This window comes from Belonocnema kinseyi, chromosome 8, assembly GCF_010883055.1.
Source record: "Belonocnema kinseyi isolate 2016_QV_RU_SX_M_011 chromosome 8, B_treatae_v1, whole genome shotgun sequence".
NCBI lineage: Eukaryota > Metazoa > Arthropoda > Insecta > Hymenoptera > Cynipidae > Belonocnema > Belonocnema kinseyi.
Window position 1 is genome coordinate 92,262,984 of NC_046664.1, and position 13,353 is coordinate 92,276,336.

A 13,353-nucleotide genomic window follows, 5' to 3' on the forward strand; every position below is an offset into this window, starting at 1 on the left:
TGCATCTAGTTTATTCAACATTCTTTGTAGGTCTTCGATAGACTCTGCCGTAACAACCTTATCATCTGCGAACGCTAACCCTCGTACCCTTACTGTTTCGAGTTTTAAATATTCTTTCCGGCGGCTTTTACCCCCCTGTAAAAAGTTTTGCAATAACAAGGTAAATTAACGCTATCTTTTATTGGATAAAAAAGTGTATAAAGGCGGTCATTCGGCACATTCTGTGTTGTCCCTATCTGCATTACATTTTAGGGTGTTTTACCTTAAAAAAAATTTTTTTTGATATTTTTTCGTATAATACTCCCTTTTATGCTTAGCTGAACTAATTCGGCTAGGCTAATTTCAGGAAAAAAAAATATTTATTTTTTTTCATTTCGTTCATTTGAACGTTCGGAACTTCAGGCACATATGATCATTATTATCCATTCCATATAATAAGAGGTCAAGACAAAGAGACTATAAGAGCATATTTGTCTTTCTTTAATGTTGTGAATACAAAGATATTGTTTTTTTTTATTGTATTGTTTAAGATTTCGCCGACCGAGTTCTCCTTTTTAAATATTCATATATCGATGTGAAGCTCATTAACATAAGACACCATTTACAAGTTTAATGTATGAGCAGGCAAAGAAAATTCCACAATAATAGTGAAAAATCCTGAAATCTAGAAATTCTGCAAAAGTGTCAAGTTTACAGAAAAAGGACTACATATTGTAGTGTTTCATTTTATTTTAAGTAAAGTTCGTATGTGGTAATAATAATGATCTAAAGTATATTTTTTCCTTTTTCATAATGCGCAGTTTGACTTCTGGAAAGTCTTACTCAAAACGTACAGATTTTAAACTTTCATTGTTTTAACTTATGTTTTAAAACCACGTTCGCCAGAGTTGAACAAAGGATGAAAGGAAGCGAAACAGGCACACAATCTAAATTTAACAGTGCCTACTTATATTCATTCAGACATAGGCACTAGGTTAATTCTTATGGCAAGCGAAAGCAGATTTTTAAATGTTGTGACATACAAAAATATTGTATTTGCTTGTCGGCGTTGACAGGATTATATTTTGTTAGTTATCCATTCTCGAATTATGCAAATTTAAATGGGCGCGGGTATAGTATAAATTCGAGATCAAATTTCAGTGTAATAGTTTAAATAAAATAGTAAAATAATCACCCTTGCGGTGAGAAAGTAAGTTGTACGTCTCCATTGCTTTTACTTTTTCGAAGAGATGTGAGCTTAGACTAAACGTACCGAAAAGACCTGGCTATTTGTACCAAAATGTCGGTACGAATGGCCCATTCAGCTTAAAACGTTTAATCGTAACAAATTAAAATTTTCAAACACTTTTTAATTTGAATGATTCAAGCCTTTAAATCTATATTTCAAAATTTGTAAATTGGAACATAACATAAGAAATTTCAGCTGAAACATGAACATTTTTTAATTTAAAGGACTTTAACATTACGCATCGTAAACTGAATGGTTTTGTACTTGTAAATGATACAACTCAATCTTTTCAAGCTCAGCAGAATTTAAAATCGGTTTTGTTAAAAATTGAATATATCAAATTTGTGACATGTTTTGAATCGATGGGAAAGGTTTAACAAAAATGACCCAATTTTTCTGGTCCAGCAGTCACCCTGCAATTTAAATTAGTGTTATTATTGCTTAAAGATTTATGTTTTTTAATATAGGAGTGAAAATAGCAGTATTTCCGAAGTCACGGAGACAGTAGATTCACAGATGTCAGAGCAAGATCCGAACAGGCAATATTATGAAATTATACGTTTAATCATGAGAAAACAGTTTGAATCCTTGGATGATGATCCTTCTTTATACTGATACACAGCAACATAAAAAAATTGAAAACCGAAGATCAAAATAATAAAAAAGTTTGCTTAAGAGAATAATTTGAATTACAAAAACAATAGATATTATACTCTTTTTAAAATATGTGTTTACTTTCATTAAATGTATATTTACTTCCATGAAAGATATATTTGCCCATATTGCGTAAACATTTCGTGCAATAGAAACATAATGCGAAAGGCTCAAGTGATGATATCACAGTTTCATAATACACTCGTTTCTGGGACTCACTTTGCTTGGTAACAGCCTTAGAAAGAAATTTGCAGTTACAGGTATAAACGGCGAAAAAGGTTTCATTTCACTTATTGGTCAGCAAAAAAGATAATCGCATGCGAAAGTTACTGTCTCTAAATGTGAAGAATGAACATGCATGTATTGCTATTACCATGATCGTTTCATAACTTCCTGAAGTATCTCGCGGAAGGACAATGATTATGGCTTGATTGTTATGATAATTCGCATTTTCGATCCATTTATTGCTTTGTTTTCGACTCTGAAAATAGATAATAAAATCCTATTGAGAATTTGGATGTTGCACAATTTGATCACCATCTATCTATTTATTTTACCCTCACTACATCAATTTCCCTCACGCAGCTGAGGGATCGCCAGACCGCTGCAAATAGTCAAATTTTCATTCACAATTGTTAAGGAAATTTTCTATAATACATTGTAAAAGAATTTCAAACTTCAGTTCAAACTTCTTCAGTGATTGATTTTTAATTAATCTATTCTTTATTTTCTAAGCTTCGGAATGTACGGCATTTCCTAATTTCTGAAGAAGAATCTTCAAAAATGCTACCATTTTAATTTATAAAACTTATTGTTTCGAACAATTTCAAAATGAAAGCCTTAATTGTCAATACATTTTAATAAATTGAAAATCGCTCAATAAATGTAATTATCTTAAATTGAAAGAGTTTTTGAACAAATATCCAAATAGCACTGCAATGAACTAAGCTTGGAATTTAGATAACAAAATGTTTTAGAAATTCAAGATACTAATATTTTTCTTGAAAAACACTTTTAATTTTTAACTAATTAAGAATAGTAACATATTGTCGGAATCGCCAAAAAATGTAGATTTCGAATATAATATTTAGAAATGACTAATTAATAAATTTCAAAAACAGTACGTTTTGTTTTTTATGCCTTATTGGCTTATTAGGTACAAAGGACCCCTCATCTGGGAAGGGTCGGCGGCAGCAGGCTGGCGATCCCACAGTTGCTGCGTGAGGGGACTTTGCGTGGAGGGGGAAAAGTAAGCACGTAGACCGCGATTAAATAAACACTGCCCTGAGAATTTTCACTTAGTTTAGAAAAGAAGTGTTGCAAAAAGGTGCTACTTTCTATAAATCTGTAAGGACCTTTCTATGATGGATAACGATTACATAGTAGTGTATTTCTTAGGAGATATTTCTCTCACAATTAAAATTTTGATAAATGGTACCAACTTTCAATTTCAATTTTAAAGTAGAGGTTTTTAAGAATTAGAAATTTTGAAATAAGCTTTCAGATTTAAACAACTGAAAAATCAGCGAAGCGTTTGTCTAAACATTTTATAACAATCAAACCATCGTTTTTGTAGTTAATTTTTTACTTATTTTCAACCGGATGATCGGAGTAAGAATTTTTTTATGACAAACAATACAATTGACTTATTGCATTTAAAAAGCAGCCCATATTACAAATGACCTAAAATGGTGTAAGTTAATTATACAAACCGATTAGTTCCCGTAATTAGTCAAAAATAATTTGTCTGTTGGGTAAACCGGGTATCCGGTAGGTTTTGTTGTCTGTTTAACTTTTGTAACATACAGTTGCAAGCGTTTCTATAGACAAATGCTGTCAGCTGAATATCTCTATAAGTCTGTGCTCAAAGCAACGGTGTTAGAATGGTAGAAAGCGAGTTACGCGATTTCATACTCTGTGTGCATTAGCCATCTGACGGTCGATGATTCGCCGTTACTTTCCTACTTATTGGTCAACTATATTACTATACCATTCTTAAGCATACATGCTGTTTTTAAAGAACCCATTTTTATTCAGTTTATATGGCACAGTTGTCAATTTTACGAAACTAAATCCAAAGTTATTGAATGATAGGATAATATTTGGATAGGGCGCCCACTAACCTGGAAAATAAATTCAAGCTGGGAATCACATTTCTAGTTTTGGAAAGTGTGAATTTGGAAAGGTTTCAAGAGAATGCACATTTTTTCTAAGATTTCTGGAAAAAAGTTCAAAATTTTAGGATGAATTCGAGTCAGCTTAAAATACTTTTGAAAATTCGGTAAAACTGCATAAAAGGTCGGCCACCTTTGATTTGGTTAAAACTCACATATTTTATGTATTTTTTATGCTGAACACGAATGGGACCGAAAAAAGTGTCACTCTTTTACCATTTTCAAGATATCAAGATTTTTTTTATCGAAAATGTCGATTTTTTTATTTCTTTCAAATTTACTTTACGTATTCTTTTTATTAATAACGCCAAATTAAACGGAAAACTTCCTCCGAACTGCAGTGCCGTATCCAGAGCACTTAATTATCACTAAATTCCTGCGCAAGGGAGAATTTGATGCCATTATGAGTTTCCGAGTTTTACAACACCAGAGTCACCTGAAGCCAGCATTAATACATGTTTTTAATCAAAATTGCCGGACAGAAAATTTAGTTTTTGCAGAATATATTAGCAATTAATTAGCACTAAATTCCTGTGCAAAGGATAATGTGATACCACTAATAGTTTCCAAGTTTCGCATACCGGAGTTGTGGCTTCAGCTGAAGCTAGCATTACTACATGTTTTTGACCAAAATTACTGGACACAACATTTTTTTTCTGCAGCATAAATTACCCCTTCATAAGTACTAAATTATGGCATAGTGTCCACATCGATATGACAATGTTGTAATTCCAGCTTCCGGGACCTTGATCGATAGGGGTAAGTGTGATACGAAATTACAAAGTTAGACTTTAATTAGTGTTATTTCAATTTTTTTCACATGTACAAATTTATTAAAAATTTTTTTTATTTTCTATGGCAGTGCGTCGACGATTTTAGATTTTCCCTCGTTACTGGTAAATGTGATACGTTTGAAGAAACGCCAACATTAATGAAAAATATTGAAAAAAAGTAAATATGTATAAAAGGTTTAGTGATACTGAAATACTTACATATTTTAAATTGTCGAATTTCTAAAGTGATTAAAAAATACTTTTCTGTTGAAATGAATATATTAATTTGTTTAAATATTATTATTTAGTACTTATATTTTAATCGCAAAAATGAGGTTCATTAACCTCTCCAAATAACTTCAAACTGTTAACAGATTTTCGTATTTCACAATGTAAAAGAAAAACAAAAAACATGAATTTACACCGATGATGGATGTAAATAAAAGGACCGTCGTATATAGGAGTAAGTTTACAAAAATTTGTAAGAATCCACCTAGTGATGAATTTTGCAATTGGCGCGGTTCATTCTGTATGTATTAGGGCGACAGGATTCGAACACTCAAAGCTCAAACTTCGTACAATTTCCTGGAGATAGAAGAAACACAAGCCGGACACGTTACCACCTACCTAAAATACATAAGATACTCTGGGTATTTTTTGATAGTTCATATATTCCGTGACAAAAAAATAATATATACGTTTTTAATAGACGAATTTTTTTCGTTCCAATAGCAGAATATGTAAAATGTCAAATAAGAATATCTTGAATTTGATATATTTTTTTGCGAAAGCTGTGAATAAAGTTGCACATTTGTCAATTTCCTCGCATTAAAAATCGCAAAATGCTCCAAAATTAGAGGATGAAGGTATCGATAAGCAACGAAAACGAAATACGCCTTCGTATTCACATATTATTTGATTATATATTCTTAATTTTCAATTAATTATAAATCGAAAATCTGACAGTTTCCGCCATGTTAATATCAAATTGCTTTGGTAAAATTAAAAATCCCGATGTCATTTTCAATCTCAGGATGGTATTTTTACATGCTGCGACTGAATTTTCGCTTCTCAATGTAAAATTCGTACGAGGGAATGTGTCATTTTATTTTGATGGACTGTAATATTACACTGTTATTTGTGGGTCCTTTTATTTACATCGCTAGAGGATGTAATTTCGCACAGTTTTGTAAAATAATATTTACAATGGATACAATATATAATTTTCCGAAACTTTGTAATTTTACACAAATCTTTTTTTTACAGTGATGATTTTCAGTTACCGTGTCGTACTTTATCTTTAAAAATAATAAAATGTCAAAACTTTTAGAAAATAACGGATATTCAACCAAAATATAATATCTTCCTTCGTTTCTAAAAAAAATCAACAAAATGTGCTTTATGTAGGAAAAAATCAAATTGAAAGACCAGATGATACAATTACGAGTTGGAATTTTCTATAAGCATCTCATTCTCTTAAAAAATAATTGATTAAAGCAACAACTAATTACAGCTACCTTTTTCCTAGAAGTAATAAAAGATATAATCATTGTGCTGCGATAAAAAGAAGTTAATAGCTCATTTGCTTTTGATTTCAAATTTTCTTGTTATATCACACTTACCCCTATTGACCCTATTACTTCTTTCGTTGAGAATTCATTGTGTTTGATTGAAAATTCAACTACATATTTTGTTTAAAAATAAATTTTTTCATGATATTCATATTTTTGAGTTAAATATTATACTTCTTTGTAGAAAATTATCTCTGTTGGTAAAAATATTGTCTTTTTGTTAAAAATTTAACTGGTTGAAAAAACATCTTTTTTTTGGTCTACAATTTTGGAAAGGTTTCAAGAGAATACAAAAGTTGCCTCAAGATTCATCATCAAACTAATTTAAAGTTTGTAAATATATCAAAAAATGTAAAACAAAATGGAGATTTTTGAAAATTTGGAACAAAAAATTATAGTTTTTAATTTCTTTGGTATTAGGAATTGATTTTTGATTTATTATTAGAATGCTAACAATAGTTAACCAAAGATAGTTTTATAAAAAATAATAACTGTCATATTAACCATATCTTCGCAGATAATTAAGACTTCGGAATAGTATTATAGTTTCCCGTGTTATGATTAAAAAGTTGTGGGAATAATTAAATAAAGAGGGCCGCTATCGTGTGCCGAAATGTCTGAAGCAATTGTAATATAGTTGCATTCATTTTTACTCAGCACCATAAAGAAGAAAAATATTATTTTGTTTAAATATAATAAGATATCACAGTACATAAAATTACATGTAGGAAAACTGCATGTTAAATGTGTTTTACTTATTCCTCTAGTAAGAGGAGATTTGACAATTACAAGAAATTACGAAAAATTCTTATATTTAGACTATTAAGAAATATTATCTAGAAAATAGATTCAGCTTTCTTTGTAAGGAAAGGGAAAGTTTCGATTCACTTTCGTTGATTGAAAAAGTCCCACTTACTAGTGAAAAGTGATGTAGCACTTTTGAGTTTATTAAAGCTTCTTATGCCATTTGATTGGAAGTTTTAAATACATCACTTTTCATTACAATATCTTTCAGTTTAAGTCTGTAGACATGACAGCTTATCAAAGATAATGTAGTTGCGTTTGCTTGCAATAGGGCCTTTTGAAAGGTCCACCAGAATGTTGAAGGTAGGTTGGAATACGAAGAGTTGGATCTTGTCTTGGTCGTAAATGACATCTTACAAAAACATAAACGTCAGAAAGGCTTCATGAAGACGCTTTACACTTTACAGAATATCTTAATACTTTCTACTTTGAAACCTGAAACATATTGCACATTTGTAAATTCATACTCGTAATAAATAATGAAGAACCATTATAGGCTTTTATGTCATTTTTTGGTAGGAGAATATTTTATCTCATAATTTAGAATGCTATAATAAAATGTAAAAGTGTACGTGTACATTTCTCAACCTACAATACGGGCTCAAATAAAAAATTTGGCAATATATTATCGTGTCTTTATAGGTTTGTGTTTCGAAATTAGATAAAAAGAATGAATTTAGAAAAATAGGGACTGAGCCCTATATAGCGAGGAAATCGGATCCAGTATGAATTTTCCTTAAAAAGTACTCAGCGCGCGGCGCTTCAACCATAAGTGAAGTGATGTCTACTGTGGCGCTTGAAAAGAAATGCCAGGCAGTTCAGGACGCAGTTAGGAATTTCTGAATACGATCCTTGATGTCTGGAATTCACTTTGAAATTTTCGGTGCTCAAAACTTGTTCTGAAATCCACATTTTTCTCCGCGAATTTAGAGGAATAATTTTTCTTCATTACATGGCGATATCACACGTGTTTTCTTCTATCGTAAATACCCTATGTGTCAATTATTTTTATTTTACGCCATATATCAAAATAAGTTAATTCAGATATGAGTGAACATCATCAGGTAACTTGTCCCCGAGAATATTTTTTTTTAATTTATGGCGTTATATTTTTTAAAAGAACGCATACTATATAATCGTTAGTACACCTTTTTTTAATTAATCGTTTTATTACAAAATATACAGAGTGGTCGTAGGTCGAGGAAACTTGGAAACAAGGGAAAAGTCAGGGAATTTCTATAAGAGAAACCTGAATTAACCAACAAGGACAATAAATCCTGATATAATGGTCAGTAATTTATTTGTTTTGTATTTCTAATTCTTTTTTTGCAGTTGATTCCTCCTGACGATTGTATTTTTAGATATAAATTTTATTATTTGGTGGAAAATGCAATAATTTTGTTCAAAAGTCGTCCTTTTTGGTTGAACATTTAACTTTTTTCTTTAAAATTTGTCTTTTTGGGTTAGTAATTCAACTATTTTAATAAAAATACTAACTTTTTGTTGAAAATTCAACTGAAATCTTTCTTGTTTAAAAAATCGTCTTTTTCGTTTAATAATGCATTTGGAACGATTCAGTCACACGTTAAGGGTGCTGGTTAAATCCGACTTTGAATTTTTTTCAATGGTACGGCACTGACTCAATATATATTTTTCCGAAGGATTTGCGAACGAAAGAAAGAAAACTTAACGAATATCCGGGGTTTTTCGAGATCTTCGGATCAATAAAATGTTGAAAAATCAAAAAATTTGTTGAGGAAATGATCATTTTCACGAAAGATATGAATTTTGCGAAAGATAGAAATAAGCGGGTAGCAGACGACAGTATTTGAATGGTTAGAATCGTTTGGAAATTAATTTTTCAATTCTCATCAGGGAAGGTATTAGATTTGTGTAAAATTTGACCCCCCCCCCCAGTTTTTGTCAAATTTCCACATTTTGAGACCCTCTGAAACCGAAAAACAGGTTTTTACGAATGTGTCTGTATGTCTGTCTGTCTGTGAACGCGATAACTTTCGAAAAATTTAATCTATTAGATATTCTTTGGCAAACTCGTTTAGTGTCCTAAACTAAAGGTCAAGTTCGTTAGCCAGCCACTTTGGATGAAAATTCAAAAAGTGGGCGCATTTTGAATATTTTTTAGACCACTTTTTTGAAAATTCCAAAATTGTCTGTACGGTTGTTTATAGTATTCAAAAAGTTGAACAGTTTATCCTAATGACTTTTTTTGAAAAATCAAAAATTACCATAGTTAGAGCATTTTCAAAATTAAAATGAACATTTTAAGCCAAACAACGCATAATACGAAAAAAAGTCAAGAGAAGAAAAACGTTGCTTTTCGAAATCCCTACAAGATCATGATAACAATTTTTTTAATTTGGTCAATAAGTTGAAAATTCCAAATTTGATCGTACCAAAAATGTTTGAAACCACATTTTTTCAAGATTTAAAAATTCTATGTACGGTTGTTCATATTACTCAAAAACTCAAACAATTTATCACTATGACTTTTTTCTATAGATATAAAATCATCAGAGTTAGGCATTTTTCAAATTTGATGCTACAAAAAAAAATAAAAAATCCACAAATTCCATTTTTTGGTTAAACTATGCAAGATACGAAAAAATTGAAAAAGCTCAAATTACACGCACTGGAAAAAACTACAAATTCATAATTAATCACTTGTTGACACAAGTTGCGAAAAAATAAACAAACTAAATGTGTGGAAGACGGTACACGGTAAGTAAAATGTGTAATAAAAAAACGGTTTGCCTAAATAAGATCTAAAATTTGGATTTTCACATTTCTTTGATAGGGCACGCGTTTTTTACATTCGCACTATAATGAGAAGGTATTGGTTTCATACGAAAAATGACTTTCGCGGATTCCATCAAATATCGACGTTTTGAGATTTCCTCAGAAGGAACAAAAAGTTTTCAGGTTGGTATCTGTCTGTCGTTGTCGTATGTATACTGGATGTCTTTGGACCGACTAATTGAATCGAATTGGGCTTTGTCACACAGGTTTAGGGGCCAAAGATTTTTAAATTCCACGTACGGCTATTTATAGCACACGAAAATGTTAACAATTTATCTTGATGGATTTTTTTCAGCGCACGATATAAAAAAAAGGTAAGAAAAGGAAAACGTTACTTTTTGAAAAGCTTACAAGGTCATCATAGCAGGTTTTATAATTTAAAAAAAAATCGAAAATTCCTCTTTTAATCGCAAAAAAAATATTGAATGATTACATTTTCATCATAATAAGAAGGTATTGTTTTATGGGAAAACTGACTATCGCGGATTTCTTGAAATTTTCACTTTTCGAGAATCCCTAATCCCCAAAGAAACCGGTATTACGATGACGTCTGTCTGTCGGCCTTGTCACAAAAATGCAATAATTTGGAGCAATTTCAACAATTTTAAGACCACTTTTTTAAGATTTGAAATTTTCATATAGTGCTATTTATAGTGAACAAAAATATGAAAAATTTATCTTGATGACTTTTTTTGATAACAACAAAATTACCAGAGTTATAGCGTTTCGAAACTTTAAAAATAATAATAATAAAAACGAAAATGACTATTCTATGTCATTCATCGCACCACATGAAAAAAAGTCAACAAAAGAAAAATATTAGTTTTTAAAGACCTACACTATAATCATAACAACTTTTTGAATTTCGTTAAAAAACCGAAAATTCAAATTTTTGTCGCACAAAAATGATGTATTATTACATTCTCATCATAATGAGGAGGCATTAGTTTTATGTGAAAACTTTCTATCGCTAAATAATCTGAATAAATGTATTATAAGTTTGATACAGAAGTGTTAAAAATAATATAGAAAAGTTAACATTTTGGACAAAATCGTGTGCGAAGCACGAGATACGTGATGAGAATGTATTCGTTAAAGCCGAAGAAGCTTTAACAAAGAAGAATTCACAATCACCAAATTACAGTTGTCCATGTTGGGTTCGTTAACCTTAATAGGTCTGTGCACAAATGTGGGGAAAATACAAAGACCGAGCGCAAAGGGCGAGACAAATGCAGCATCGAGCGCGAAGTGCGAGACAAATACACCTTCGAGCGCGAAGCGCGAGAACCAGCAGTCGCGCGCCCTAGGCGCGCTCAAACGTCTTGATTATGGTTACCCTACATTTTGCGAAATACTTTGCGAAATAGTGAAAAATGCAGACAAAATTGACATGCCCGTGGTCCTTGCATCACCAAAATGTCTTGGATTCAAATTCTAGAAAGTACTTAAGGGGGGAGTTACTTAAATGGGGTTTTCAGTGTATTTGAAACATAAAAAAAAAACAGTTTTACAACCTTAATGCGTTCAATTAAAAATTCTCTTCAAATTTTGAATTTTGAAATGCTTGTTGAAGATAAGTTCATAACATTCTTCAAAGTACAATTGATCCTTTTTTGATGTGCCTTTGAATATAAATTAACTGAAATTTTGTCTAAAGTTGTAGACGTGGAAGATCGGGAAAATTCATCGAATGTTAAAAGCAGACTTTCTGTGGCAACTCTGAAAGCTGTCGAGCAGAGCCAATAATCGAAAATAGATTGGAGTTAGTACCAGAAGCTGGAGAAACTCGGACTTGTTGTTCGAAATGTGGCGTGTGGCGAACACGTTTTGTTTTCTTTGTTTGTGTCTGTCAATTTTGAATCTCATGGTATATGCATTTTCAACTTCATAGTTGCATTCGCAGCTGCTTAGACTTAGAAGGCGTAAAAGATACTGCTGAATCAGTCAACTTTTGGCAAATCATTCACAAAACATGTCTAATTGCTGCTTCAATATTGACAATGGATTTTAAAAACCAATTTTTTTTGTGTATTAATAATAATCACCACATATAAGATTGAAAAATATAAATGCAAGAATAATAAGAGATTTTCATTAATAGTTTTTTTGTCGAGAGGAAATGAAATTGAGTTTTTTAGCCATGCACATCTTCATATGGGAAATAAATATTTTTATTTTTTTATCATACTAGAAGCATTCTTGACGTATGTTACTTTTGTGGTTAAAATAGCCTGAGTTGAATTTCACGGTCCCGCAGCCATGCGTATTTGGTTTTTCCCCCGCGCATAGAGCAGATTTGATCTGCGATAAATGCTCATATATAGGAATGTGACAATATTAATTTTTTCGTTTTTGAACATACCGCTGTTAATTTAAATTATATTTAAAAATAGGTCACAGAAACATTGAATGATTTAAGATTCCCTTTTCCTGATAAAAATTAGGTATTCCATCAACAGAAAGCTGCAATTGATATAATTTATTATTTATTGATTACAAATATTACGTCATTTTAAATTTAAAATAAAAGAAATTATACATTAACAAAGCGAAATCTTCAATCAAAGAAAATTGGGTTGATTCAAAGAAATTATCTTACTGGTTATGACCTATAAAACATTTTTTCAATGCAAAGAAATATTTTGATCTAAAGCAAAATTATTATTTCAGTATGTGAAATATTAACTAACTGGAAGAACGTTTTTATTCGTTAAAATAAATAATATATCGTAATATATGATAATACATAAAGAACATACTTCCTTCGAACAATATAAAGTCCATCGGCTGAAAGTAACAGTTTTTCTTAATTTAAACATGTTATTCCTTGGTTCAAATAAATTTATCCTAAATTTTACAAAATATTCCTTGGGAACAAAGAAATTAGTTTTTAATACGAGTAAACATTTCTGTGTGATGCGATATATTGTTCAGATTGAACATGTCGCAAAGTTGACAGTGTTAATTTATTGAAATACCAATTTAAAAATATGATACTGTGATTGAAATACAAAAATTTAAATGTAGCGTTTGTTCATAAGTTTAATTTAATATTAATAATATCAAGTCAATATTATTTTAATAGCAAAATTTATTTCTATTTGCACATGGTGAACAAAAATTCTCAAAATATTTCAAACGCAGTCAGTGCTGATGCTAAGAATAGAGAAAACATATACGTAGTAGTACGAGGGTAGTTCAATAAGTCCTTAGAATGAAGTATAAAAACAATTGAAACGAAGCATGTGTGAACTCGGGCGTTGTCGTGATGAAAGAGAATTTTTTTTCTCGCCAAATGTGGTCGTTTTTTTTTAAATTTCTTCTTTCAGCTG

The 13,353-nt window shown here is 30.7% G+C and overlaps 2 protein-coding genes across 6 annotated transcripts in view; both read left to right on the top strand.

Moving 5' to 3' along the window:
* The window catches only part of LOC117177818, a 32,625-nt gene extending 30,722 nt beyond the window's left edge, over window positions 1-1,903 (top strand). For all 5 annotated transcript variants that reach the window (XM_033368768.1, XM_033368769.1, XM_033368770.1 and 2 more), the window contains one exon: window positions 1,696-1,903. In XM_033368768.1, the coding sequence (XP_033224659.1) occupies window positions 1,696-1,843 (148 nt within the window). In that variant the 3' untranslated portion in view covers window positions 1,844-1,903. The remainder of the gene's footprint in view (window positions 1-1,695) is intronic.
* LOC117177817 overlaps window positions 1-13,353 on the top strand; it is a 165,874-nt gene that overhangs the window by 33,647 nt on the left and 118,874 nt on the right. The gene's annotated exons all lie outside the window — the stretch shown is intronic.